This window comes from Vigna umbellata, chromosome 7, assembly GCF_029865625.1.
Source record: "Vigna umbellata cultivar VRB3 chromosome 7, Vumbellata_1.0, whole genome shotgun sequence".
Lineage (NCBI taxonomy): Eukaryota > Viridiplantae > Streptophyta > Magnoliopsida > Fabales > Fabaceae > Vigna > Vigna umbellata.
In genome coordinates this window covers 26,080,777-26,106,847 of record NC_142171.1, presented here as the reverse complement: position 1 = coordinate 26,106,847, position 26,071 = coordinate 26,080,777, and the positions used below count along the sequence as shown (strand labels likewise).

At 34.8% G+C, this 26,071-nt stretch overlaps 4 protein-coding genes across 6 annotated transcripts; 3 read left to right on the top strand and 1 right to left on the bottom strand.

The window, feature by feature from the left end:
• The first annotated feature begins 5,801 nt into the window (after window positions 1-5,801).
• Window positions 5,802-8,004, top strand: LOC148195585 (methyl jasmonate esterase 1-like). Its single transcript, XM_088094808.1, has 3 exons — window positions 5,802-6,338; window positions 6,646-6,774; window positions 7,497-8,004. The coding sequence occupies exons 1-3, from the start codon at window positions 5,913-5,915 to the stop codon at window positions 7,785-7,787; spliced, it is 846 nt and encodes a 281-aa protein (XP_087950934.1). The 5' UTR covers window positions 5,802-5,912; the 3' UTR covers window positions 7,788-8,004.
• A 1,023-nt stretch (window positions 8,005-9,027) lies between these two features.
• Window positions 9,028-13,131, bottom strand: LOC124821810 (cytochrome P450 714C2-like). Its single transcript, XM_047293755.2, has 5 exons — window positions 12,727-13,131; window positions 11,835-12,061; window positions 11,190-11,431; window positions 10,663-11,035; window positions 9,028-9,595 (listed from the first exon to the last, which is right to left on the bottom strand). Exons 1-5 carry the CDS (start codon window positions 13,022-13,024, stop codon window positions 9,167-9,169), a joined length of 1,569 nt encoding a protein of 522 aa, XP_047149711.2. The 5' UTR covers window positions 13,025-13,131; the 3' UTR covers window positions 9,028-9,166.
• A 1,678-nt stretch (window positions 13,132-14,809) lies between these two features.
• LOC124821809 (uncharacterized) lies at window positions 14,810-19,933 on the top strand. Of its 3 annotated transcripts, XM_088094630.1 has the most exons (4): window positions 14,811-15,845; window positions 17,547-17,596; window positions 18,075-18,336; window positions 19,448-19,586. In XM_088094630.1, the coding sequence occupies exons 1-3, from the start codon at window positions 14,980-14,982 to the stop codon at window positions 18,323-18,325; spliced, it is 1,167 nt and encodes a 388-aa protein (XP_087950756.1). In that variant the 5' UTR covers window positions 14,811-14,979; the 3' UTR covers window positions 18,326-18,336; window positions 19,448-19,586. The 3 variants fall into 3 exon arrangements, with proteins under 3 accessions (XP_087950757.1, XP_087950756.1, XP_087950755.1); XM_088094631.1 differs by lacking the exon at window positions 19,448-19,586 and having other exon boundaries at window positions 14,810-15,845; window positions 18,075-18,337; XM_088094629.1 differs by lacking the exon at window positions 17,547-17,596 and having other exon boundaries at window positions 14,814-15,845; window positions 19,448-19,933.
• A 1,275-nt stretch (window positions 19,934-21,208) lies between these two features.
• LOC148195584 (uncharacterized) lies at window positions 21,209-21,894 on the top strand. The gene is made up of 2 exons (XM_088095251.1): window positions 21,209-21,244; window positions 21,298-21,894. The coding sequence occupies exons 1-2, from the start codon at window positions 21,209-21,211 to the stop codon at window positions 21,892-21,894; spliced, it is 633 nt and encodes a 210-aa protein (XP_087951377.1).
• Window positions 21,895-26,071: the final 4,177 nt, after the last annotated feature.

Genomic DNA, 26,071 nt, shown 5'->3' with positions numbered 1-26,071 from the left:
CTAAACAGAAAAACTAAAGTCTACAACTAAACGAGCGCTCTAGGGCTCGGCTTTAACCTCTACTTCGACCAGATTGGCGTCCTCCAAATTTTCTTCTTCAAGAGTTTCTTCAAGCAACATCTCTCCGTCTGCTCACATCCACACGGATGATCATTGCATAGACAAGACGGACGGACACGGACGAACGACAACACAAGGAAATAACACAGGGTAAGCTTATTGAATTTAATTCACAAGTAATTCATACAAATAGCATATTAACATTCATAAAATATCACAACACATATAATCAGTTCGAACTCTCATAAGACAGACCGTTCGGACTGTATGAATCCATGTATCTACAGGCGTTCGTGCACCCGGGTGATGTGATAACTGAAAACACTCAACAGCTGCCACCCGAGGTTAGCCCTATCAGTCCAAAGTACTCATTAGGACTAGGACCTCCTGCCGTTCCCACACATGACCTACTCCCCTCTACTTGAGGACGAGCACTCACGGAACATCAGGATGAACTGCCATCAGCAGATTTACCACGGTCATACTACACAACTTCTCATATTCCAAACATAGAGACGTTCCTCCTTGGAACGCTCGTTCAAATTCCATAATCATAGATTCATCTCTTATACTGTTCGCACATTATACCATTTCCTCTAAATCACATTTTCATTCTTAGTTCCACTTTCATAAAAAGACGAGCGTTCAGCCCCCTTCATAATGAGGACGAACGTTATCATGATACCGAGAGATACTCGTTTCTGAAAGAAAGAAAACGAACGTCTTTCCAAGGACGGACGTCATGACCACTTGAATCAGTTAAATGAACTGATTCTAGAACGATTCAACTGATACTTAGAAGAATTTAAATTCAAGGACTTTAGATCAAATCCAAATGAATAAAGACATCGCAAGGCGTGTAGATATTGATAACGGATACGAATTTATAAAAGATGTTAACCGCCAGTCAATGACCGAACGCGGTAATAGATATTTATTTACTGTTTGGACGAACGCTATTTTCATACGTTTGGTAAGCAAGTGTAAGGACGAGCGTTCGGTATAAGACCGAGCGCTACTCATGACGAACGCTTTGGGTCGAGACCCATCGCTGAGGCGGGATATTAATAGAAAGGGAAATTTATAAGGTAATCATAGTGAAGAGAATTATTTAGGAATGACTAAGTATATAAGGTTGTATTTTTCTAAGCTTCTCACTTTCTCGCATAACACTCAGAGCACCTACGTTTGGCCGAACGCTCAAACGTAAGACTAATATAAGAGAGCGTTCGTCCTAACTCAGTATTCTTTCCAAATGAAAGAATCCTGTTTTCAAGGAAGTACAAAATACCGAACGGTCAAAGACCGTTCAATAACGGACGTTCATTTTCATAGCATTTCATATTTCAAATTTCACTTACAGTAAACTCATTTTTTAGTATAAAACTTCATGCATTTAATTACTCATATCATAGCACATTTCATAAATTTCACATATCATCTCATCATCCAGATCATACATCAAAGATTAATCATACAGATTTCATACTTCATAATTTCGCATACTTCATACAGCACAACACATACACATGAATTAAACTTAATAAGCTTCCCTTACCTTGATCAGTAGTGAACGAACGTCCTAACGCGAAATCCTGAATTCGCCCAACTATCACTTCTATCCTCAGACCACTCAACTCTTGCGAACTAAAACAAATTCCAGAATCAAAATTTGATTCAGATAAAGAGAATGCATGTAACCAGATTTGGTTTTGCATGAACCCTAATAATGAACAGCTAAGGGACGAACTTACCAGATTCAAAACTTGAACTTGTTTGGTTTGATGGAAAGCTTATGACGTCTGGATTGCTTCTACGGTCTCTGAAATTGGATCGGAGAAGAAGAAAGTAAGTTATGGTAGAGAGAAGATGGAGGTTCTAGAAAGAAGGCAGATAATTTGGAAATCAAGAGTTTGGGGAAGAAGACGAAGCATGCAGAAAAGTGGGAAAGGGTTTTTCAGAAAAGTAATTTTCTCTCCCCACGTAGGACGAACGTCCATTCACCTGCTGCCACTTGGATTTCACTAACGTTTTCGAATGTTCCAAAGTCACACTTGGCAGTTGCATGCAGAATGAGTGTGAGTGCGTTTTAATGGCACTGCACGTGTGGCGAGGGTGCATTAAATGGTGCTCAGAACAACAGGGTGTGGGTGCGTTTCTTAATAAAATTTCTGGACAGGATTTTAGAGCAATAATGACGTGATTTGACAGGTGGAGGTTGTTTAAATTTTCGAGATCTTACATTCTCCCTAACTAAAAAAAAATTTTCGTCCTCGAAAATTAAAACTTACCAGAAAATAGGTGAGGGTACAAGTCCTTCATGGCGTCTTCTATTTCCCAGGTAGTGTCGCCCGTCTTTTCATCCCACACTACCTTCACTAGACGAACGGCTTTTCCCTTGTAATACTTAGTACGAACGTCTTCAACACGAACTGGCTTCATTTCGAACGTTCGGTCTTGACGAAGACGAACGTCTTCGAGCTCCAATATGTGCGAGGGATTTGCTATATATTTAGACATGTAGTTATGCTTATTGAATGTCTTTTTGTGTAGAAGGGAAAATTGTTTTGACTAGTGTTTTTTTGGGTACTCAATTTGCAGAGAATGGTTTTTCTCTGTGGAATGGGTGAATAGAGTTTTTTTATATGGGATTCTTTATTTTTATATTCTTTTTCCATCATCTTTACTACAATTGTAAGACGTTCATTTAATCATAAGAAATTCTAGGTATAGTCATGTTTTTTTTTACATATTTCTTTATATCAAAGGTTCGATGAACCTCAACAATATTATTTTCACATCATTCCTAGTTGTATTTCATGTTTAGAAAATAAAAAACTGTATAATCTTAGTTGGTAGTAGGGGTGGGCAAATAGAACTGAACTGCACTGTACTACTAAAATCTGTACTGAACTAAAAACTAATTTGTATAAACTGAACTGAGCTGTAAAACAGTTCAGACAAACTGAACTGAACTGTTTTTTGTTTTATCAAACTGGACTGAACTGAACTATACTAAATTGTACTAAACTACAATATAAACTAAACTGAACTACTAACTATACTAATTTTAAACTGAATTATGCTAATTTTAAACTGAATTGTACTAGTTTTTAAACTGAATTGTACTAGTTTTTAAACTGAATAGTATAACAATACATGTTCTTTTTAATTGAAATTTATTTTAATATTTATTTTATTTTATTCATAAGTGTCTTACAAATTAACTTTTTAATTATTTGATATTATTATTTTCTATTTTATTTATATTTCTTTTATTATTATATGTGTATGGAAATTATTTTATTATTTTTTTTATTTTTTTTCTTTTTTTATTTTTTTATTTTTTTTCTTTTTTTATTTATATTTATTTTGTCATGAATATTATTTTACTTTTATATTTATTTTTTTAATTTTTTATTTATATTTTTTTGTTTTATATGTGTATATAATTTATTTTATCTTTTTATCTACTTATTTTATTTTAAAATAATTTTTTATTTATATTTATTTTGTTCCCTCATAAAATTGTTTTATTAATCAATTATTTATTATTTATATTTTATTATGTAAAAATTAAACAAATATTTATTAATTATTATAATATAATAAAAGATGATACTAGAAAAATTACTCTTGATAAACGTTGTTAATTTTTTTGTCATTTGATATTTTTATAATATTAATTATTTTTGCTACATTACTATTTTTTTATGATATTTCATTATATATTCATTTAATAAAATTTAACGTTAAGAAATATATTTTATTTTTAGTATGTAAAATACTATCATTTAAAAATAATAATATTGATATTTATTTTAAAGTAAGTTGATTTTTAAAATAAATAGTTATTTTAGTGTGTGTGCTTACACACATTTTAATATCATTAAAAGTTTTTTTAACATATTTTTACATATTTAATAATATGTTAAAGAATATAATATATTTAAAGTATTATTTTTTTATATAGTCTTTTTTTTATGATTTATATTACTTAATCATTTAATAAAATTAAATTTAAAAAAATATATTTTACTTTTATTACTTAAAATAATATTATTTAAAAAGTAATATATTTTTATTGATGAAAAAATATAAAAATTTGTGATAAAAAAAATTGTCTTAAAAAATTCATTATTAATTTTTTATTTGAACGGTTTCTTTTATTAATATTTTATTATTAAATAACGTTTTCTCACAGTTAACTGAACCGAAACTGTTATAAGTTCAGTTTTTAAAAACTAAACCATAAAATAGTATACTGAACTTTTAGTAAAAGTGGATCAGTTTTTTTAAGTATAATATAGTACAGTTAACTATAGTACAGTACAGATCAGTTATTTTTGCCCAGCCCTAGTTGGTAATATAGATTTGCTGGGATCGAAAGCAAAAAATTCATCCTGTTCTTATATTTATTGCCTAACTTTTTAATTTTTATTATCTCCCAAAATTATCCATAATGAACAATAAAAGTTAAAAATGTTTTTACTGTAATTATAATGACGGATAAAAGGTAAATTAGTTTTAATAACTATTTTTTAGATATTTTAGTACAGCTGTATTTTTTATAGTAATAATCATTATATCAAAATATTTTATTTTTTATTGTTACGACAAAGCTACGAGCAGTCAAAAATGAAAATAAATATAATTAGAAATTTGCGAGCATTCAATCGTGATGCTCCAGAAAAATATAAATAATGTGATTTCATTCATTTAATTTTTTATTTCTTATAAAATAAAGAATATTTTGAAATTATTCTTAATTATATTTATTAAAGATGGGGTTCAAGTTTGAAAAGCAAAAGGTATTTAAAAATGTTAATTGACTTAATTAAAATATTTATATTTAAATTATAAATGTAAACAATTGTAATATTCTAGTATAGAGGAGTTACGTGTTAATTAAGTCATGAATAACTTTGGCAAAAAACAAATAGACATAAAACATTAGTGTTGTCTTGAAGATCTAACACTTTAGCAATGAAGTAATGCGATGAATATATAACATTATATATAATTTTGCTTTTTTCCTTATGGTAGTTTGCATATCACATCATTGTCTGAAAATAAATGAATTAAAGATACGAATGTAAAGATGAGTGTATTAAAATATTACACTAAAAAAATCATTAGCACATAACAGATTCATGTAAAGGACAAGATGCACTATTTCTTATAGAATGTCCCTTTCATAATGAGGTAGTCATACTTTACACATACATTTTCTATTTCAAAATGCGCCTGAATTTTATTTTCTTTTTTGGTTTGTATTTTTTATCTTACTATTCTAAAGAAAAATCATTTTATATCTCCTCTGTGAAAAATTTTGGATCTATTAAATGATTTCTGAAAGTTTGTCACCACAAATATTTTGTAATAGTGTAATTTTCACTCCCTTTCAATTTTAATTTATGATTTTTTTTTTCCAACAGATTTTCAAACATAAGATAAAACATCACAATAAAAAAATGAAACATCAAAATCAAAAAAATTATATATATATATATATATATATATAAATTAGTCATATCTTTATATAATGTGACTTGTCAAATTAACATAACCAGAATAAGAAATATGGGATGGACTAGAGAATGATTTTTAAAAGAAAAAGTCAACTAAAATATTATTACCACTCAAAATGAAAATCTAAACATATTTGTGTGAGAAAAATATGTTCAAGACTTTATGAAATTGAGAAACATATTATTAAAGGAATAATCATTCATGATAAACAAGAACAGATGGACCTATAGATGCATAAATATAGATGAAAAGATCATGAGACTCAGTTTCTACAGCAAAACCAAAAGAAAAAAGGGAAAGACAAGGGAAAGCTTTTGAAGATGCTCAAAAGGGAGAAGTACCTTTTGGTGATCTTTGTGATATTTCTTCCTTTTTTCTTTGCCTGTGTTGATGGTAAGCACTTTGTGCTGGTGCATGGAGCTTTTCATGGTGCATGGTGTTGGTATAAGGTGGCTGATCAACTGAAATCAGAAGGTCAGAATGTGACAACTCTAGATATGGCAGCATGTGGTGTGAATCCAAAGCAGAGTGAAGAAGTTGATTCAGTTTCAGAATACCATAAGCCTTTGATCACATTCTTGGCCTCTCTTCCTCCACAGGAAAAGGTCATTCTTGTAGGTCATAGTCTTGGAGGGCTATCAGTATCCATTGCCATGGAAAAATACCCTCAGAAAATCTCTGTTGCAGTTTTCATCACTGCAGCTGTTGTCACTCACAACCTCACCTTCCTTGCTTTTCTTCAAGAGGTATTGCTCTCACTAGTCACACATTTTCAACCATTATCTCAAGTTTATATCCAAACTCATGCTGCATAATCTTTAAGTATGTGTCTTTTTCTTTTTATATATATATATATGAATTAAACTAATTAAGATTTATTGCACCCTTTTACATATAAATGCACTGAAACACTTTGTTAATTTTTTATTTATTGTATAGACTATTGTGAATTTCTTTATATATATGTGTGTGTGTGTGTTTCATTTCTATCTACAAAAGAAATTATAATTATGAAATCATACAATTTGGGGAATCTATGTGTTAATCATGTAGGCAAATAGAAGATTGGGAAATAATTTGGTGGAACAATACTTCATATTGGATGGAAACAAAGCTCCAATCCTCTCATCAACTGGAGTTGAATTTTTTAGATCAAGATTGTACCCACTATCAACAACCGAGGTAAACATATTCAATTTCATATTTCTTTGACAGAGAATCATTCAAGCAATTGAAAAGTTAACGAATGATATATTTGAAAAATTGACTAAGTATAATCTTGTTTAAGAGGTTTTTAGACTATTCAGTAGTTACATATAGGAGACTATAAGTACGTTAAGACTAGATGACTAGTCTTATATTGTCTACTAAAACATGTATAGTTTGTTTGTATCGTATAGTGGTTATAGTTGCATAAATGCTCACAAAATCATAAATAAAATTTTCTAAGACGTGTTGACACATGGTCTTTAAGAATTTATCTGCAGTGTATTGCGCAAGTCTTCCAAAATACAATAGTTACTCAATTCTATACGTATTTTTCTGGTCAATATAGATGTGTGTCATGTTTAGTAAGTTATAACAAAATTTTTGTATATATAAGACTCTAGCCTTTGTATTGGGTTTTTTCTATGGTGTGTTTTTTCTTCTTGTTCCTCTGTTTACCTTCTATCAGTTTCAGAGTTTCAGCATTTGCAGCTGTACTTTATTTTTACAAACTGGTTTTGTGGAGTTTAGTTAAGTTTAAAATTCACTGCTTAACATGGTATCAAAGTTATAGGTAGAACTTACACGATTTTGTGAGATTGAATTAGACTGCATGATTTGATTGTGTAAACTTTATCTTTTGTGTATACAATGCATGGTTCCATTAGAAGTGAAAAGTCTGTTTACATATTATGCAGGATCTAACACTTGCAGTATCTGTGGTGAGACCTTTACCTCCCTTTATGAGTGATGTAAAATTATTGGAAAAACAAAGTGCAGTAAGCAAGAACAGGAATGGAAGGGTTTCTAAAGTGTTCATAATTGCTGAAAAAGATAATTTGATACCAAAGGACTTTCAAAGGTGGATAATTCAGAACACTGGTCCATTTGCTGATGTCAAAAAGATAAAGAATTCAGACCATATGGTCATGTTTTCCAAACCCAAAGAGCTTGCTTTAGAACTGTTAAAGATTGCTTACAAATATTAACTTCAATAATATGGTAATGTAATGTGCATCATAGAATAAAGACATGTTCATTGGACCATTATCATCAAAATATGTACATATCTCCACAGTGATAAGATATTGTCCGCTTTGAATCAAAGTCTCACGGATTTATTTTTGGTACCATTCCAAAAAATCTCTTATCAATAGAGGTATGTTATGTGTACATAAACTCATGTTTATCTCTTATTTTATCTGATGTGGGACTTTGTTTGTGGCTTGTATTGTATCGTAGCATCGTTAGTAGATATCGATTCCTGTAAAGGACAAGAAGCACTATTTTCTTATTAAATATATTCATTTGATAATGACGTAGTTGTACTGAAAGACTTAAAATACATTTTCTGTTTTTAATTTTTCTTTTCTGTAATTTTAATCCCAATATTTTAGATAAATAAAATTTTAGTTTATTTCTTAATTTTGTTCATATAGTATTTCGTTTATCTGGATTGAATCCTAGATCTGATAAACAAAAATATATATTTAAGTGCTTAAAATGCTAAAACACAAAAGAACCTTAGCAAAATTGAAGATCAAATCATAATTACAGACTTTCTAAAATAAGAACATTAAAAATTACAAAAAAAAAAAAGAATAAAAACATCAAAATCTCAAATTAAAAATTAATGAAAAACCGAAACTACAATTTCACCACATCTTTCTATAATGTGACGTATCAGTTAACATGCAATTCTTTTTTGTTTTAAAAAGTTAATAAAAACTTCATTACTTGTCAAAAGAAAAGTCTATACTTTTGTATGAGAAAAATATGTTAAAAGTCTTTATGAAAATGAGAAAAATGTTGCTAAAGAAATAACCATTCTTGGAAATACAAGAACAGATTATCCAGTATTTAAAGCAGATGAAAGATCAAGAGACTCAGTTTTCATGTTATTTTTTAATATAATATTGGAAAAGTTGTCCCATTGAAGATTTTTCCGAGCTTTTTTTTTAATTTGCAACGTTGCTATTTTATTAAAAAATCAATTTCCTAAGAGAAATTTTGATAAATATTTTAAATCTTTTGGATTATAAGTCTCATTTACAACGTTGTAAATAAAACACTTCATTCATTTCAAAACACCTTCATCCGAAGCCATTCTTTTCTCATTTCTCTTGATTTCATTTTTTCTCTTTTCTTATTTTTTTTAAAGATTTATTTTATTCTCTTTTAGATATATTTGTTAATCATGAGATTCTCAAAAATTCTGAAAAATTCCTATTATATTTTAAGTAGCTTCCACAATTAAGAACAGGGATTTATTATTTTATTCTCAGCTACTACAACAATTCATCCCTTTTTCTTAGCACAAAAAGCAAAAGAGGACCTCAAAGAACAAAGGGAAATGTTACAAAGTTGCTCAAATTCTTGTCATCCGAAGAACAACTCCCTGGCCACCAGGTACTATGACCAAACGAAAGGCTGGTGAATGGCAGTAACTTGGTGAGAGAGAGAAGTGAAACTTCATCAGAATCTGAGACAAAATCACCTTCAGTTCTATCATGGCTAAGTGCTGTCCAACACACACACGTGCCCCTATTCCAAATGGCATATAAGCTTGTGGAACCTTGCATGCTCCAAGCACCCCATTTGCAAATCTTTCAGGGTTGAACTTGTGAGCATCAGGACCCCAGAGAAGAGGGTCATGCTGCAGCACTGAGAGTGGAATCTGAATGTTCATTCCTTTTGGAATTTGTAACCCTTTTAGATTTACATCTTGAAGAGCTGTTCTAACAACAAATACTGCTGGTGGATACAGCCTCAAAGTCTCTTGAATCACCATGGTTAACTGCATGTGTAACATTATCATGCAAGGCCTCAAGCTGATGAGAAACAATGCTCATGATAAACATAAATCAGACTATTTCAGCAATTGATATTTTATCAAAACCAACTTTTGTTTAGACAAGTTTCTAGAAAAGTGGTTTAAGACAGATAGCTTCATTTAGACACAACACAGAATCAGCTCTTACCTAGGAAAAAAAGTGTGTATCAAGCAAGCTGAAAGGAAAGGAAGTTGGTAGAAAATAATAGTACGTTACAAAATTTATTCACGAAAACAACTTAACTTTCCAAAAAGAACCCTATATTAAATGTTTTTAAGAAACAGCTGAAATCAAAAATATGCTCTTGGCTTTTCTGCATGTAATAATACTGCCTATGATGCATGGAAACGATAAGTGTATCACGTATCTAAAATGGCAAAACGTTTAATTTGAAAATAATAGGATACAATATGTGATATATGCATATTAAAAAATAAACAATCTTTTTAAAAAAACGTAATAAATATGTGATTGCTATGGTAGAAATCCAAATTAAAATACCATGTATTAAATAATGTCAAAACAAAATATTATAAATTATTATCATCATGAAAGTAATAGTACTTTATAAATTAGATACTTCATTGATAAGTATCGGTAGAGTATCCTACATATTAGACTACCGCCCCTTTTATTCCAACAAAACCTTGAACAAGAAACTTTTACATAAAATCCTTTAGACAACGGGCCTATGGGTCTGCTTGAACAATAAATTTTTATAGAAAATGAAATGAGTTCCTTCATAAGCTAAGATTAGTTCATGCAAAATAAGAATGTAAAAAGATATGATAGAACTTCTACAAATTATTTTATGCACAAGGAGATCGGGATCCATTTGAAGTGGGAAAAAGGTACAATGAAAGTTCTCCAGCTACAGAGACATGATATGGTAATCATGCATTGTGTCCAATCTAAATCTCTGATGTAAAATTTCAAGGATCAAGAAAATTAAACCAAGGGAAGATGAATGTATCAGTTCCCTGTGTTTCATGGAAACATTTATCTTTATCACATACTGTGTATAACATACCGTTTTCAAGCTTCTAAGCATGTTTGCATCAGGAGCATTTTTTCCACAAACTTCAAGCACCTCAGCTCGGACACGGTCTTGCCAATCTTGATGCTCAGCTAACAGCATTAAGCACCATGATGCTGTGATGGCAGTAGTCTCATGTCCAGCAAAGAATATATTTTTGCAGTTATCTATCATAAACCTGTCACATGAGATGGAATCTGATATGAGGCCATCACCACCCTCGCAGTTCTTTGCACCCTCAAGAATCATTTGTAAGAGATCCTGCTCATGACTTTCCTCCAGACGTTGTTTTATGAGCTTTGCTATCTTTGAGTCAATCTCTTTCCCCAATCTCCAGATTTGTCTGTTGCTTTTGTTTGGCAAGTATCTAAAACAGATTACGGCACCACTTTTCACATTAGCAGCTACCAAGAACAAGAACAAGAAATACAAATGTGCAAAGACTCTTGGCAAAAGAAAAAAACATTGAACATTCTTATGACTGATGAGCATAAAATAGTCTTTTTAGTTGGCATGCATACCGAAAGCCTGGAATTCCAGCATGACGCTTGGACAAGAGAGTTTGAAGATCTCTTAACTTTGAGAATATTTCTTTTCCTTCAATGTAATTGCTCCCAAAACAAGCTCTGGCAATTATGTCAGCTGACAAACTTCGAAGATCTTCATCGATTTGAATCTCTGATACTGCTCCCTCACCTTCAAGTCTACCCTCCCAAGACCTTAGTGTTGTATTTGTTGAGTCCACCATCAGATTAACCATTGCCTTCAATATGATTTACAGCAAAAGCAATCGTGAGATTGGTATTGTATTACAGTATAGCTAACATTTTTTAGCTCTCTTATAGATTGCTTTTAGATTAGTTTTCTGAGTCAAAATGCTTCAACATACTCAATGGGTTAAGCCTTAACTACTCATTTGATCCATATATCTACACAATCTTTATGTAGCTTTTAAGGGTAGGGACACTTTTAAGGACCATGAACAGGGAAAACTTGTTAGGAACTTGACACTTTTGCATAAACATGCACTACCAAGGATCAAAGCAACATAAAGTTTTCATCTTTAGTAATCAAATTTTGATGAACTCCCCATTGATTTCTTCTTTGTGGAAAATGCAGCGTTCCTTTTCTCTTAAGCAGGATAGGGTAGGGTAGAATACACTTACCTTCACCTTAACAAGGAACAGTTCTGGGGCAATTATCTTCCTCTGGTGAACCCAAATTGACCCATTTGATGTCATTATGCCTTTGCCCAAGAGTGGCAACATATCTTTGGACAGATATGTAGGCTTCCCTAGATTCAAAGAGGTGTGCATGACCACTTCCTTCACCATCTCTATATCTGACACCACTAGCCAATGTATAGACCCAGAAGAAAACAAGTACATGGGACCTGCACATATGAAATCAAAATTTGGTCATAGAAATGATGGCAATAGAATCACATCAATCTGCCAATGCCAGGACACCAACCCTTTCATTTAATATTTTGCAAACCCTTTTCTGCTCTTCCTGCAAGAATTTGACCTTTTTCTGGGTTTTCAGTTTTTCTTTGGTGTCTTACAAGTTTTTAATGTGGCTTTGATTATTTCAAGTGAAAACTTGTCTTTTGAACACACCATTGAACCCATTCTTACAAACAAAATTGCAACTTTTTACCTGAAAATTGTGAAAACTTGATTCTTTCAGCCCTTTAACCAAAAGGGCCTTTTGAAGAGATGAAAATATTCTAGATTTTGGCGTCTAAGTAGTGAAATGCTTTTATTTTTATGGACTTTGAAAAGGTTTCTCTTACAGTTATAGAACATTTCCATCATCAGACCAAGAACAGAAAGAGTTCACAATAGACTCAAACCCAACTCAACTCAGAAAATGTAAAAGAGCCCAAAATGTCATGCATGCAAGCATGTGCACTTAGAACCATTCATCTGTTATAATCAGAATCTCACAAGAAAAAACCATTGAATGCAAAGAAGAGTGACTGTTGTCGATTCATTGCTCCAAACAAAAAGAAAGAAAACAACATGTTTATGAGACTGGCCAAAGTAATTAACTCACCATATTGGTTGATCCACTTATAAACATGAGGGAAGAGAGTGAAAGGCCAGTTGTGAGAAAGAGAAAATCCTTCATCTTTCTCTTTGACTTCAGTGGCTGGTGCTGCTGACTGAATTTGCAGCAAAATCTTCTTCATTTCTGGGATGTTGCCAAAGTAGAAGTGAGGAGAAGGCCCTTTAATCCCCTGCTTCTGAAGCTTTGCTCTCATTGATCTTGGCCTAAACACAAACACATTGAAGACATGAATCAACAACGCCAAAACTGCTCCTAACAAAATCTTCACTGTGTTCATTTCCATCACAATACACTCTCCTTCTCCCTCCTCCTTTGCTTGTTTTCACTTCAACAAAAGAAAATAACCATCTAAAGTCCTACTTTTTAAGAGTACACTGACATCACAGTAAAGTGCTTTTGTAACAGCATCTCTTCCCAAAGTCATTAAGTCATAAAATTAAATAAAGATCTTTTAACATTTCCAAGAATACTAACGTCACATTAAATTAGACCGAGACAAGGTAAAAAATAAAATTCATAAGATTCCAATCAAAAAGAAATTTATCTTAAAAATATGTGTTTCAATAATCATTAAATAAAAAGATGTATTTCAAAGATCTTTCAAATGAAAGTTGTTTCGATTGTAGGGGTTTAGTCGTCTAATACCTTCACGTTTTCCTTTTCCAGTCTCTCGGTCGTCTGGTCTCGCTTCTTACTTTTCGTCTCACTCCTCTGCGTGCGGGTGGGGGAGACCTGCCAAAGATTCTCCGATGCCAAAGTCAGTTTGAGAGTAACGGCGTTTTCAATAGAACAGTAATAAATGTGCAGTAAATGCTCCTCTCTACCACTCACCTTTGACCTGTATTAGGATAGCCCGATAAGACATTATGATAGTTCGGTAAGGTGCATGGATAACTCAGATAACTTGATCGAAAGTCTAGAGAGCTCGACAATGTGTTATCCGAGTTATCTAAATTGTTCATCTAGCTATGAGTTTTCATGCACCTTATTGGATTACTAAACTTTCCACCAAGCTATTTGAGTTCTCCATGCACCTTACCAAACTATCTGAACTTCATACCGAGCTATCCAGATGTCTTATTGACCTGGAGACACAATACACATGTCTTGCCGACTTTACTAAGCTATGGATGTGACATATCGTTTGTCATTGAGTTATCTTGCCGACCTGAGGACACACTACACATGTCTTTAAAAGGTGGCATATTGTTTGTCACATAAAAAAAATTAACTGAAGACTAAATCTATGATTTTTTAAAATGAGATAGACCTAAGGACAAAGTTTGGAAAATAGACAAAAACAAAAAACGTGTGATAGTTTGGTAAAGTGGATCTAAGAGGGAATGAATTAGATGAATTTGAGTAAATTTAAAAACTCTATGTCGTTTATTTTAATAAATTTTGAGACGAAAGTTAATGAAATTAAGAATGGAGTTTATGAAAAATTAGATGGAAGTAATAGAATAAAAAAATATTTTAATATATTAAAAATGTAAGATTAATTTTTGTGGTATTATTAATTTATTATTGATGAAAAATAAAAGAAAGTTAAACCTTCTCTCATTGAAGTCAATTCCCTCTCCTTGGAATCAGTTCCCTACTAAAACTAAAACAACCAACCATAACGGGTCATCGATGGCAAGATGTCAATTTAGAATAAATACATTTTATTCAAATCTCCTTATATCAACTAGATAAAGAATGTTCTATATCTTGCAAATATGTCGTCGAACTCACTCTCAAATCAATACATTCCAGAAAAAAAAAAACAAATTCATCACCCATAATCAGTGCATACACTAAATTAGAAAGGTTAAATAATAAATAATAAGGATAACCTTGAATCCTTGGTTCTTTTATTAATCTTCAACTTACTAAATAGAATAATCTTACATTATATTTTCATTTAATATTCTATAAAATATTTTAGAAAATTAGTAAGGGAATACAAAAGATAAAATATACTATTGTATTTACCAATACCCTCAACCATAGTTGAAGCTTTCTTATCACATAAATTTAATTTAGATTTTGTTAGCCACTTTTTAATATATAGTTGGCGAAATTATTATGTTAGAGAACAGAAAGAAAAGAAAAAATACGCACATAATCACTTTCTTCTTTCTTCTTCTCTGTTTTTTCTTTGAAGAGAAACATCATAAGAAAAAGAAACAGTGAAAGTGAAAGAAGAAGAAGGAAAAGAAAAGGAAAGAAAGTGGTTACGATTTCCCTAATGTAATGCATCATAAGAAATCCGAACTTCAGATCGGAAAAGAAAGCACCGGCGTCTCTTCCGATTTCAACCCGCTCCGCCACCACCCCAACCACCACCACCACCCTATCCCCAACCTCAACCTCCAAACCCAAACCTCAACAGTCCCCTATAAAAGACCCTCCCTCTGCAAATCCCCAATCCTCAACAGATTTCCAAAACCGTGCCGCGCCACCGTTCCCTCCGCCGCCACCACCACCTGGGTATCCTCCGTCGTCTCCCTCCGTTCCCGCCTACGCCTCTTAATCTTCTTCTCCCTACCCTTCTTCTACTTCCTTGTCTCCCACCCTACAAACTCCTTCATCCTTGATTTCCTCGCCGCGTTCTTCTTCTCCGCCGCGCTCTTCTTCTCGGTCAGCCTCGCCCTGCCGCGAATCCCCTCCATCCGCTTCTTCCTCAAGCCCGAGGCCCGGCCCGCGCTGAAGTTACCCGTGTTCTGGGCCCGCCCGGCCCAGCCCGAGTTTCAATTCTGCGTGGTTGCGTACCCGAACGGCGACGTTTACGAGGGGGAGTTCAGAAGAGGGAAGTGTTGTGGGAGTGGGGTTTACTACTACAGCATGAGTGGGAGGTATGAGGGGGATTGGGTGGAGGGGAAGTACGATGGGTTTGGGGTGGAGACGTGGGCGAAGGGGAGTAGGTACCGGGGGCAGTACCGCCAGGGTCTTCGGCACGGGTTCGGGGTGTACCGGTTTTACACCGGCGATGTTTATGCCGGGGAGTGGGCCAGTGGGCAGAGTCATGGCTGTGGGGTGCACACGTGCGAGGATGGCAGCAGGTACGTGGGGGAGTTCAAGTGGGGCGTCAAGCATGGCCTTGGACACTATCATTTTAGGTATGGAAATGGTTGGTGAGGGTGGGGGTGGGGGAGGGAAAGAGTGTGTCTATGTTTGTGTTTGATTGAAGTGTTTAATTGAACTGTTTAATGGAAGTGACGCTCTTTACGGTTTATAATTGGTTTTTTGTATTCTGAAAGTTCGAGATAGTAAAATTGGGTACGAGGTTGGTTTAATTGTTGCTGACTGGGGTTTGTTTGGTTTTGTGCTTTGTCTTTGGTTCTTTAGCTTTGTGGATTATGGGAATTTCTTACTTATGGACCATGTTTTGGTGGCCGTGTTATGTTTGTTTCTTTTATTGATTGTGTACTAATTGAATACCTCTTTGTTTTCGATTTGTTGTGTGTATATCTAAAGCTTTTGAGTTACTTTGGCAAGATGTTGGGCTTGATTTGGTAATGTACTTTGTCGTCTGTTTTGTTGTAGGCTTGCGGCAATTTCTTCAGACTTAACCTTTTGCTGCTTTCATGGGTTGTCTTAGGTTTTATTTTATAAAAAATGAAAGTTGGATTACCATCAATATACTTTTACAGTGCAAAGCATTTGCATAGAGGATGAACATATACAATTTGCTTCAGCAATGGCTTCTGTTTTGTCTAAAATACGTCGTAGGCATCTGAAATTTACTTGGTTCGGTTGTGTACCTATTGGTAGCAATTATGGAGCGTAATATGTAATGCAGATATTGCAAAGCAATTGCTTTGAGGTATTTTAGGATGTTAATTTCTATTGTATCTTTTTCCTGGAATAAACCAAGAGGTAAATAGACCTAGTATCAATAACATGTAACGGTAATAATGATAGTTTATTTCACCTGCATTGGCATTTGGCTGCCAATTGTCTAGATGTGTGGAAATAAATAAGTGGGAGTTTAATATTGAAATCAAAGATTAGATGAAGCAAGCATGAAGTTGGCTAAATTGCTTTAAATAGATGGCATGAGACTGATACCCTTGGTCCAAAAGCACCTGTATCCACTTCCACCTGCCACCCGGGTGGGGCCTCACTCAAGGGGAAAGAAGAAGGAAGGAAGAGGGAGCTAAAAAGGAAACACCACTTCTTTGTGAAAGTAAAACTAAATCACTATATTATAGAAAGCCACATTCATTAGTGGTGTATAACTACTAATCTTATATAAATCATCAGTCTGAAAATGCTTCCCTCTTATCCTACAACATTTTGAGTTTTAATGGGGGATATGAATCATGAAGTAGGTAAAACAAGCATGCTTCTGTATTTGTGGATGAGTAAAACCTAAATATATTAGAAGGGTTTCAGTAATGAAATTGGATTGGTGGATATCACTTGTGATAATTCATGTATTTGTTATCTTCTAAGAGTTTGAGGAAAATAGTAAACATTTTCCCTAGGAAAAGTAAAAGGGAAAGGAGGCAGACATAAAGCTTTTTATGATATTGTTTGAGTTCATTTTCATTATCTTAGTGAATAATCTCTTATGTCTTTCTGTAGAAGAAAGACCAATTCAAGGGGAGATTGGAAAACCATTTTGAGGGAATACATTATTTCCTTATGACTTTATATTCCTTTTTGATTCATTTGAATGAAAGATCATATAATTGTCTATGAAGTTGACAAAAAGTATGAAATCTAAAATGCAGAAAACACTGGACTTTAAAGTGTAAACATTATTTGTATGTATTCATGTTCTTAGGACTTATCTTTGTTATTGCTACTTTCAGTTTACAAGAGAAAGAGGTATCTGCTCCCAAGGATAGAATCAGTTTCAAAGGTGCTTTATACCTCTAAAACTTTAAAACAATAGGGTGTTCCATTATAATTACGTGGCATGTGTTTTCAAGGACACAGTCTCAAGTTCCTTTGCAAGAAGCTAATTCCACAACATGGCCTTGTGATCACATAGCAATAATTCCAACCATTTGAATGTCATGTAATTTAACTTTGCAAGCTTCTACAAGTGTGGTGTCTTTTCTTCTTCTCTCCATCTCCCTATTTATTCCACTGAAGGAAACCAGTCCGTAAAAAACAAAAAGCGTATTTGTTCTCTGATCAGAACTAGGATCTTAGGCATGCAGTTAACGAAATTTGGTGCTCCATCCTGGATGCTTGACCTTGAATATGGGTTCCTCTCTTTTAAGTATCATTGGTGTTATTAAATTGAATTTGATGGGACTTTATTCTGTTTCTTTTTCTTTGCTTACTGGTAATAGTATTTTTCTTTTGTTGTAACTAATTATTTTTGTTATCAGAAATGGGGATACATATGCTGGTGAATACTTTGCGGATAAGATGCATGGATATGGGGTATATAGTTTTGCAAATGGCCATTGTTATGAAGGATCCTGGCATGAAGGCAAAAGGCAAGGAATTGGAATGTATGCATTTAGAAATGGAGAAACCCAGTCTGGTCACTGGCAAAATGGAGTCATTGACACTCCCAGCTCACAGAGTGCCACCTATCCTGTTTCTCCTGTTGGTGTCAATCATTCCAGAGTACTAAATGCAGTGCAGGTACACTCTACATTTGTGACTTAGTTTACCTTAATTTATTGTTTAATGTTCTTTCCCGCTTATCATTAAAGGAAAAAAGACTTTGGCCTAGAATGAACAGTATGGATGATTACATTTTGTCATTGATGCTTTACTATTTTATTACAATGGCAAATGATGTATCAATCTTCTATGAGTACATTGCATTATCATCTTTTGAGAGATGCTTACGCTGCATTCCCTTCTCTTGAACATCTTAATAACTTTCAATATAAAAAAACTCTTAAACAATTGTGAACAATTACAAATGCACCTCCCAATAATATTTTACCTTTTTATATGGCTTTGATTATCACTAGCAATTAGCTTTATATAGCGGTATTATTGGTTTTGAAATTTCATCAAAATTTTATTTCATTTTTTAAGGTCATGAAATTGACATCAACAATCATGTCAAGAATCACAATGAAAGAAAAAACTCTAAAATGTTCTTTTACATTAAAATAGATGTAGCTTCTGTTCATCTTTCAAGGCTGGGGAATGTATTTAAAGTAAGAGGGTAAAGTGTAATTTAAGCATATCTAGAAGAAGAAATGTAAAATGTGTTAAGCTTTAATTATGTGCTTTGAATTTTTTTTATGACCCGAGTTATTGGTAATTCTGATTGATATCATGTATATCATAATACTTTCTTGTAGTTTTTTATTACTGAATCTACAAACTTGTTGGTAATGGTTTCTTTGGTTGTGTTTCTGTCTCCAAGGTTGGTTTCTTATCTGAGTGTGAATTGGTGCTTTTTAACTGAAATTCCAATTGAAAAAAATAGTGTTACATTATAGGAAAAATTAGCCAGAATTTTTACAGATTTCAGCTAGATTCAGGAGTTGTTGAATAAGATATTATGGTCAAAGCCCCCTATTTATTTAATAATCAATAAGGTGCCACTCGTTCTGTCCAAAGTTCTGACTGTATACAATTCTTTCATATTGACAAAGCTGAGAGAACGTTTTTTTTATATGCATCAAATTAGCCCATTTAAATAGAAGGAAAGAAAAGACAAAATTAACTGCAAACAGTTAGTTTTCATCACGAGCTTTCATTATTAATAATGTGTTTGTTTGTGAACAAACAGGAAGCAAGAAGAGCAGCTAAGAAGGCCTATGATGTGGCCAAGGTAGATGAAAGGGTGAATAGAGCAGTAACAGCAGCTAACAGAGCAGCCAATGCAGCTAGAGTAGCTTCTGTCAAGGCTGTGCAAAATCAAATGCATCATAATGTCAACAGCAAGAGCATTCCAATCCCCATTGTGTGAGGCTATCAGCTGAAACTTTTGTTACAGTAGAAATGCACGAGATTGTTGGAAAATGTCGATATTTTTAACTGAGCCATTTACACTGCCATTGTCACCACTGGCTGAGAGCAAGCAGATTTATTATCCTCTGCCATAAGTCATAGGGGGAGAAAGGGTGATGGCTTCCACCTGGTAAAAAAACTACATATTTTTTCCCTTTGCCTACATCTTGTAAATTTATGTAGATGTAAATGCTGGTGTGCGGGTGAAACCTCAACCCAACTCTGAGGTCATTAGAGCTGTAAAATTGATTTCTGTACTTTCCAATGCCTAGTGTCCATTTGGTTTGGGGTTTAGTAGATAGAATTGACTTGGAAAAAGGTTGAGAAAGAAATTCTACTAAATCAAGTTATATTTCAGTCACTGGAAAGTATTATAATTGATTTTCTATCAGTAGAAGAAAAGGGCTTGAGATTTTTTATAGCAATAGTGAGTTGCTTTTTACCAAACGGTATGAAAAACATGGATTAAAAATTGTATGTGTTAGGTATCCTCGTATAGAAACACGAGAAACAAGGGAATAATAATGTTTTCTATATTCAGTAATTCTGATGTTCATACAATTCAGAACACAGAGCCAAAACAGAGAGAATGTAACGAAAAGATCCTCCCATGATTTCCCCCCTGCCACCTCAGCCATTCTGTTACTTCAGAGTGAAGGACGTGTGCTTGTGGGTCCCCAAGTGATGGGTTTCCACTTCTTCCTCTCAAACCTGGTGGATTTTCCTACTCTGCTTTGCACTCTTTCTCCTTCATTCGTATGAGTATGGTAATATTTTTGGGTCAAGAATAAAACTATTTTTTGCTTAGATCTTGTATGAGTAATTGATATCATATTATAGTTCTAAGTGATGTAAGAACAGTGTCATTTCAAATACTTTATATTTATTACATTTTCCCCTCTTTTAAGGTATCAGATAGACGTGTTTATCAATCTTCATTGCTGTTGGTGATAATTGAACAGGGGGCAATGTGTCTGGGACATATACATCATCATCATCTCTTCTCTTGTCACCCTCACGCCATCTCTGTTAGAAAAAACAAAAACAAAGTTGTATCAGTTACATTTCAATTTGTTTCATGCATATAAAAACTCTGTAATGTCATACTTTGAAAGTAATGAAATTTTGAAGACATTCAGTACCTTAAGTGTCTTCATTTGCTCTCTGTCTTGTTCTTTGTTTGCTCCGATGTGTGGTGGCTCTGGCCGTCTCTGGTGGAAGAAGGTGGAACCGTAGCAGAGCGCTTCTCTCTGCTCTCTCTCTCTCTCTCTAAAATTTTCGACATTTCAAGTTCTCTCTCTTGTCACGTGGCAGCACTACTTTTAAACATCAGAGATATTTGGTTTGGCGTTTTCTCATTTTTGCCCCTAAGTCTAATATGGTATCAAGAGCATAGGCTGTATTTCCTGGTGTGTGTGAAGTGGGTGTGTGAAGTGGGTGTGTGATCTGTGACTGAAATTGTGTGTATCCAGAAGAGGCGAAAGAAGGTTTCTTTGGGTGTGTGAAAATCAAAGAAACTACAAGAATCTAGCAAGAAAGGATGTCGGGAATTGGAGGATTACAGGGACCATTACCAGTATTTGATGGAAAGCAGTTTGATGACTAGAGGCAAGATTCTTGCTCTACCAGTGTGTCAGCCCAAAGATCTTTAACAAGATCTCCAAGGCTGTTACTGCTAAGGAGGTATGGGACATCCTAGTGAAGACCTATGGTGATGGAGACAAGAACAAGAAGGTGAAATTGCAGGCACTAAGAAGACAGTTTGAGATTCTAGTCATGGATGAGAGTGAAATCGTGGCAGAATATTTTGACAAGGTACAAGAATTGGTGAATAAAATGAGGGCGTGTAAAGATGGGATTTCTGATGAGTATATTGTTGACAAAATCCTGAGAACTCTAACATCCAAATTTGACCATGTTGTGGTGGCTATTGAGGAGGCTCGAAATATGGAGACCATGGAGATTGAGGAGTTGTTGCACTCATTAAAGGCTCATGAGTATCGCATCAATGAGCGCAAGCAGTGTCAAGAGCAAGCCCTACAGGCCAGATCACAGTTAAAAGGCACGAAAGGGTTCAAGAAAGGAGGAAAAGGAGGCAAGAAAGGGAAAGACTCACAGGACCAGCAAGGGGAAGAGTACAATCAGTCAGGAAAGGTGAAAAATCAGAAGAATGCAGATGGAGAATGGAATTTTGACGAAAAGAAAGTCAAATGTTACAACTGCTAGAAATATGACCACTATGCTAAGGAGTGCTGGAAGGGAGAGGGGGCGAAAAATAAACCCAAGAAGAGGGCTAATCTGGCCCATGAGGAAGATTCAGACTCTGAAGCAGTAATCTTGATGGCCAATACTGATGAAAATCAACCAGAAAATACCGTGTGGTATTTAGACTCTGGATGTTTCACTCACATGACCGGGAGAAATGATTGGTTTGTGAGAATGCATGGGGTTGGACATGGTAAAATTAGATTTGCAGACAACAGCAGCTTGGCTGCATAGGGTTCTGGCAGGGAGGTTTTGAGAGGTGAAGATGGAAGAGAAGTGATAATTGAAGAGGTACTGTATGTACCTGGCTTGAAGACCAACTTGCTAAGCTTGGGGCAACTTTTGCATAAGGATTACATGATGAAAATGGAGAACAATTGTCTTAGTGTTTTCAACCAGAATAGGAAGATTGTTGTGCAGGCTTAGCTGTCACAGAACAGAACATTTAAGGTGGTGATGGAGGCAGTAAATCATAAGTGTTTTACTGCAACAGAGAACAAGGAGGAATGGCTGTGGCATCTCAGATTTGAACACCTAAACTTTAAAGATCTATCCCAGTTAAGTCAAAAGAGGATGGTGATTGGCTTACCAGAGGTGGACATCCCAAAAACAATGTGCAAGGAGTGTGTCCAATGCAAGCAGACCAGAGGCAGATTTCAAAAATTCTTACCCCAGAAATCTGCAGAGAAGCTTGGGGTGGTCTATTCAGATGTGTGTGACCCTATACAAGTAGAAACACCTGGGGGCAGCAGGTATTTCTTATTGTTCATTGATTATTGGACCAGGAAATGTTGGGTCTACTTGTTGAGAAGAAAGGGGGAGGTGTTACAAATGTTTCAGAAGTTTAAAAATGTTGTTCAAAGATAAAGTGAGAAGAAACTGAAAGTCTTGAGAACAGATGGAGGAGGAGAGTACCACTGATTTCAAAACTATTGTGAAAGAGAGGGAATAGTTCATGAAGTTACCCCTTCCTACACACCACAACACAATGGGGCAGTAGAGAGGAAGAACAGAACCTATTGAATATGGTTAGGTGTATGCTGAAGAGTAAAGGGCTGCCTAATTTTCTATGGGGTGAGGCTGTGTTGACAGCCACCTACATTTTGAATTTGTCTCCAACAAAGAGACTGAATAGTATTACACCCGAGGAGGCCTGGACAGGAGTGAAACCAGATGTCAAACATCTGAAGATTTTTGGTTCTCTATGCTACAGAAACGTACCTGATCAGTTGAGGAAGAAGTTGGATGATAAAGGGGTTTCATTGATTCTGGTGGCTATAATGCTACGGGTGGATATAAGTTGTATGATCCTACAACAGGAGCAGCTTCTATCAGCAGAGATGTTGTAGTTGATGAAGCTGGGATATGGCAGTGGGAATCAAATTGGAAAGAATGACCAACCATTGTGTTGGAGGATGAACTTGCAACAGTGGAGTCAGAGGCATGCAGGAGGGAGGAGAGTGTTAGAAGATCATCTAGAATCAGTCAGCTGCCAACACACCTGAGAGATTATGATCTAGCCTATGATGCAACCATTTCATCAGAAGGTAACTTTGTTCGCTATGCTTTAATAGCAGAAGCTGAACCTGTGGAGTTTGATCAAGCAGTGAGGGACGAAAGGTGGTACAAGGCTATGCAGGAAGAACTAGATTCAATAGTGAAGAATCAGAACTTGGAATTGACAAAGTTGCCTCCCAACAAGGAGCCAATAACACTGAAATGGATTTATAAGTCCAAGATAAATCCACAAGGTGTGGTGATTAGGTACAAGGCCAGATTGGTGGCCAAAGGGTTTTTACAGCAGACTGGGATAGACTATGGAGAGGTGTTTGCACCTGTGGCCATAATAGAGAGAATTAGATTGGTGGTCTCCTTGGCAACACAGTTCAACTGGACTTTGCATCAATTAGATGTAAAGTCTGCATTCTTGAATGGTAACCTGGAGAAAGAAGTTTATGTTCTTCAGTCTCAGGGATTTGAAGACAAGAGACATCCAGATAAGGTGTACAGATTGAAGAAGGCTCTATACAGGCTCAAGCAGGCTCCAAGGGCCTGGAATCGGAGAATAGATGGGTTTATGAGCAGCATTGGGTTTGAGAAGTGTGCTTTTGAACATGGAGTGTATGTTCAGTGTTGTCAGGATAATAGGAGAGAAGAGAAGTTGATATTGTGTTTGTATGTGGATGATCTGTTAATCACAGGGAGCAGTGAGGAGAAAATCACTGATTTCAAAGTTCAAATGTTACAGGAATTTGAAATGAGTGATTTGGGGCGGTTAAGCTACTTCCTTGGGATTGAATTTACCAAAACTGATGGTGGAATTTTGATGCATCAGTCCAGATATGCATTGGACATGTTAACTAAGTTTGACATGCTTCATTGCAACTCTGCAAACACTCCAGCAAAGGTGAGTTTGAAGCTGGAAAAAGACCATGAAGAAGAAGTTGTTGATCCTACTGAATACAGAAAGATGGTTGGGAGCCTAAGGTATCTATGTAATACTAGGCCAGACATCAGCTACAGTGTAGGTTTGATTAGCAGGTTTATGCAGAATCTAAGAATTTCTCACTTGAATGTTGTTAAACGAATCCTGAGGTACTTAAAAGGTACATACACCTTTGGAATATTGTTGCCGAGAGGGGAACCAGGAGGAGAGGTACGAATTAATGCCTACTCAGACTCAAATTGGTGTGGGGATAAGGGTGATAGGAAGAGTACTACTGGGTACGTGTTCTTTTTTAGTGGAGCACCAATTTCATGGAGCTCTACAAAAGAACCAGTAATGGCTCTTTCATCCTGTGAGGCAGAATACATTGCTGCCTGTGAAGCCACGTGTCAGGCAGCTTGGCTGTGTTCATTGATGAAAGAATTGAAGATGGAATTAGAGGGAAAGGTCTAGGGATGGCAACGGGTCCGGTCGGACACGGGTAGTGCCTATCCGCAACCCGACCCGCCGGATAAAATTGTACCAGCTACCCGACCCACAACCCGTTTAAAAAATACTTGCAGGTATTTTAAAACCCGCGGATACTCGCAAAAAATAAAAAAGAAAAATTTAATACATATTTAAAATAAAATTTAAATAAAATTACATATAATATATATATATATAATGTAATAAAAAAAAAAATATATATATATATATATATATATAATGTAATATAATATAAATTAAATATAAATTAAAATTTAATTTTAATTAAATTTAACCTAATAAAATATAATTTTATTTTATTTTATTTTTAATTAATTTAATTTAATTTAAAAATATATAAAAAAAATTTAATTTTTTGCGGGTAGCGGGTACCCGTAGGGCGGGTAGTATACTACCCGTACCCGACCCGTTTAGAAGCAGGTATTAAAATACCCGCTACCCGTTACCCGCGGGTAGTAAATATTCGCGGATAGTTACTACCCGTCGCGGATTTTACCCGCGGATACCTGTGCCCACGGGTAAAATTACAATCCCTAGGAAGGTCAGACTACTTATGGACAACAAGTCAGCCATAGACCTGGCCAAGCATCCTGCATCGCATGGGAGGAGTAAACACATTGAGACTCGGTTCCACTACATCAGGGAACAAGTCAGCAAAGAGAAGCTCGAAGTAGTACACTGCAGACATGAAGACCAGATTGCAGATATATTCACTAAGGCGCTTAAAGGTGAATGCTTTCTAGTTCTTAGAAAGCATATCGGAGTAAAAAGAGGTGGAGATCGGTGAAGATTAACAGAAAGGGGTTACGAAAACCTAGGGTTTTTCGTCGCAGAGAGGAGATCTACTCAGAGGAAGATGTTTTCACGATTTCAATCGGTAAAAAAACAGTTTAAAGCTCAAAGGAAACTTTTTACTGATTATTAATAGGCGGAAAAGGCGTAGAATCGGAGGAGATGGAGTTTTCATGGATTCAATCGGTGAAAAAAAGGGTTTTCTTCGAAAATCATGTTTTTAAAGTTTTTATTTAGGAGGAGTGTTAGAAAAAGCAAAAACTTTGTATCAGTACATTTCAGTTCGTTTCATGCATATAAAAACTCTGTAATGTCATACTTTGAAAGTAATGAAATTTTGAGAAGATATTCAGTACCTTGAGTGCTTTCATTTGCTCTCTGTCTTGTTCTTTGTTTTGCTCCAGTGTACGG

Excerpts from the sequence above, each read along its gene's own strand:
- LOC148195584 (XM_088095251.1), top strand. The coding sequence starts at position 21,209 with ATGTCGGGAATTGGAGGATTACAGGGACCATTACCA. Across the intron at positions 21,245-21,297 it reads GATTACAGGGACCATTACCA|TGTGTCAGCCCAAAGATCTT; the intron begins GTATTTGATGGA and ends TTGCTCTACCAG.
- LOC124821810 (XM_047293755.2), bottom strand. The coding sequence starts at position 13,024 with ATGGAAATGAACACAGTGAAGATTTTGTTAGGAGCAGTTTTGGCGTTG. Across the intron at positions 12,062-12,726 it reads TAAGTGGATCAACCAATATG|GTCCCATGTACTTGTTTTCT; the intron begins GTGAGTTAATTA and ends TCATATGTGCAG. Across the intron at positions 11,432-11,834 it reads TGTTCCTTGTTAAGGTGAAG|GCAATGGTTAATCTGATGGT; the intron begins GTAAGTGTATTC and ends ATCATATTGAAG.
- LOC124821809 (XM_088094629.1), top strand. The coding sequence starts at position 14,980 with ATGCATCATAAGAAATCCGAACTTCAGATCGGAAAAGAAAGCACCGGC. Across the intron at positions 15,846-18,074 it reads CTTGGACACTATCATTTTAG|AAATGGGGATACATATGCTG; the intron begins GTATGGAAATGG and ends TTTTGTTATCAG. Across the intron at positions 18,337-19,447 it reads GAGTACTAAATGCAGTGCAG|GAAGCAAGAAGAGCAGCTAA; the intron begins GTACACTCTACA and ends GTGAACAAACAG.
- LOC148195585 (XM_088094808.1), top strand. The coding sequence starts at position 5,913 with ATGCTCAAAAGGGAGAAGTACCTTTTGGTGATCTTTGTGATATTTCTT. Across the intron at positions 6,339-6,645 it reads TCCTTGCTTTTCTTCAAGAG|GCAAATAGAAGATTGGGAAA; the intron begins GTATTGCTCTCA and ends TTAATCATGTAG. Across the intron at positions 6,775-7,496 it reads ACCCACTATCAACAACCGAG|GATCTAACACTTGCAGTATC; the intron begins GTAAACATATTC and ends CATATTATGCAG.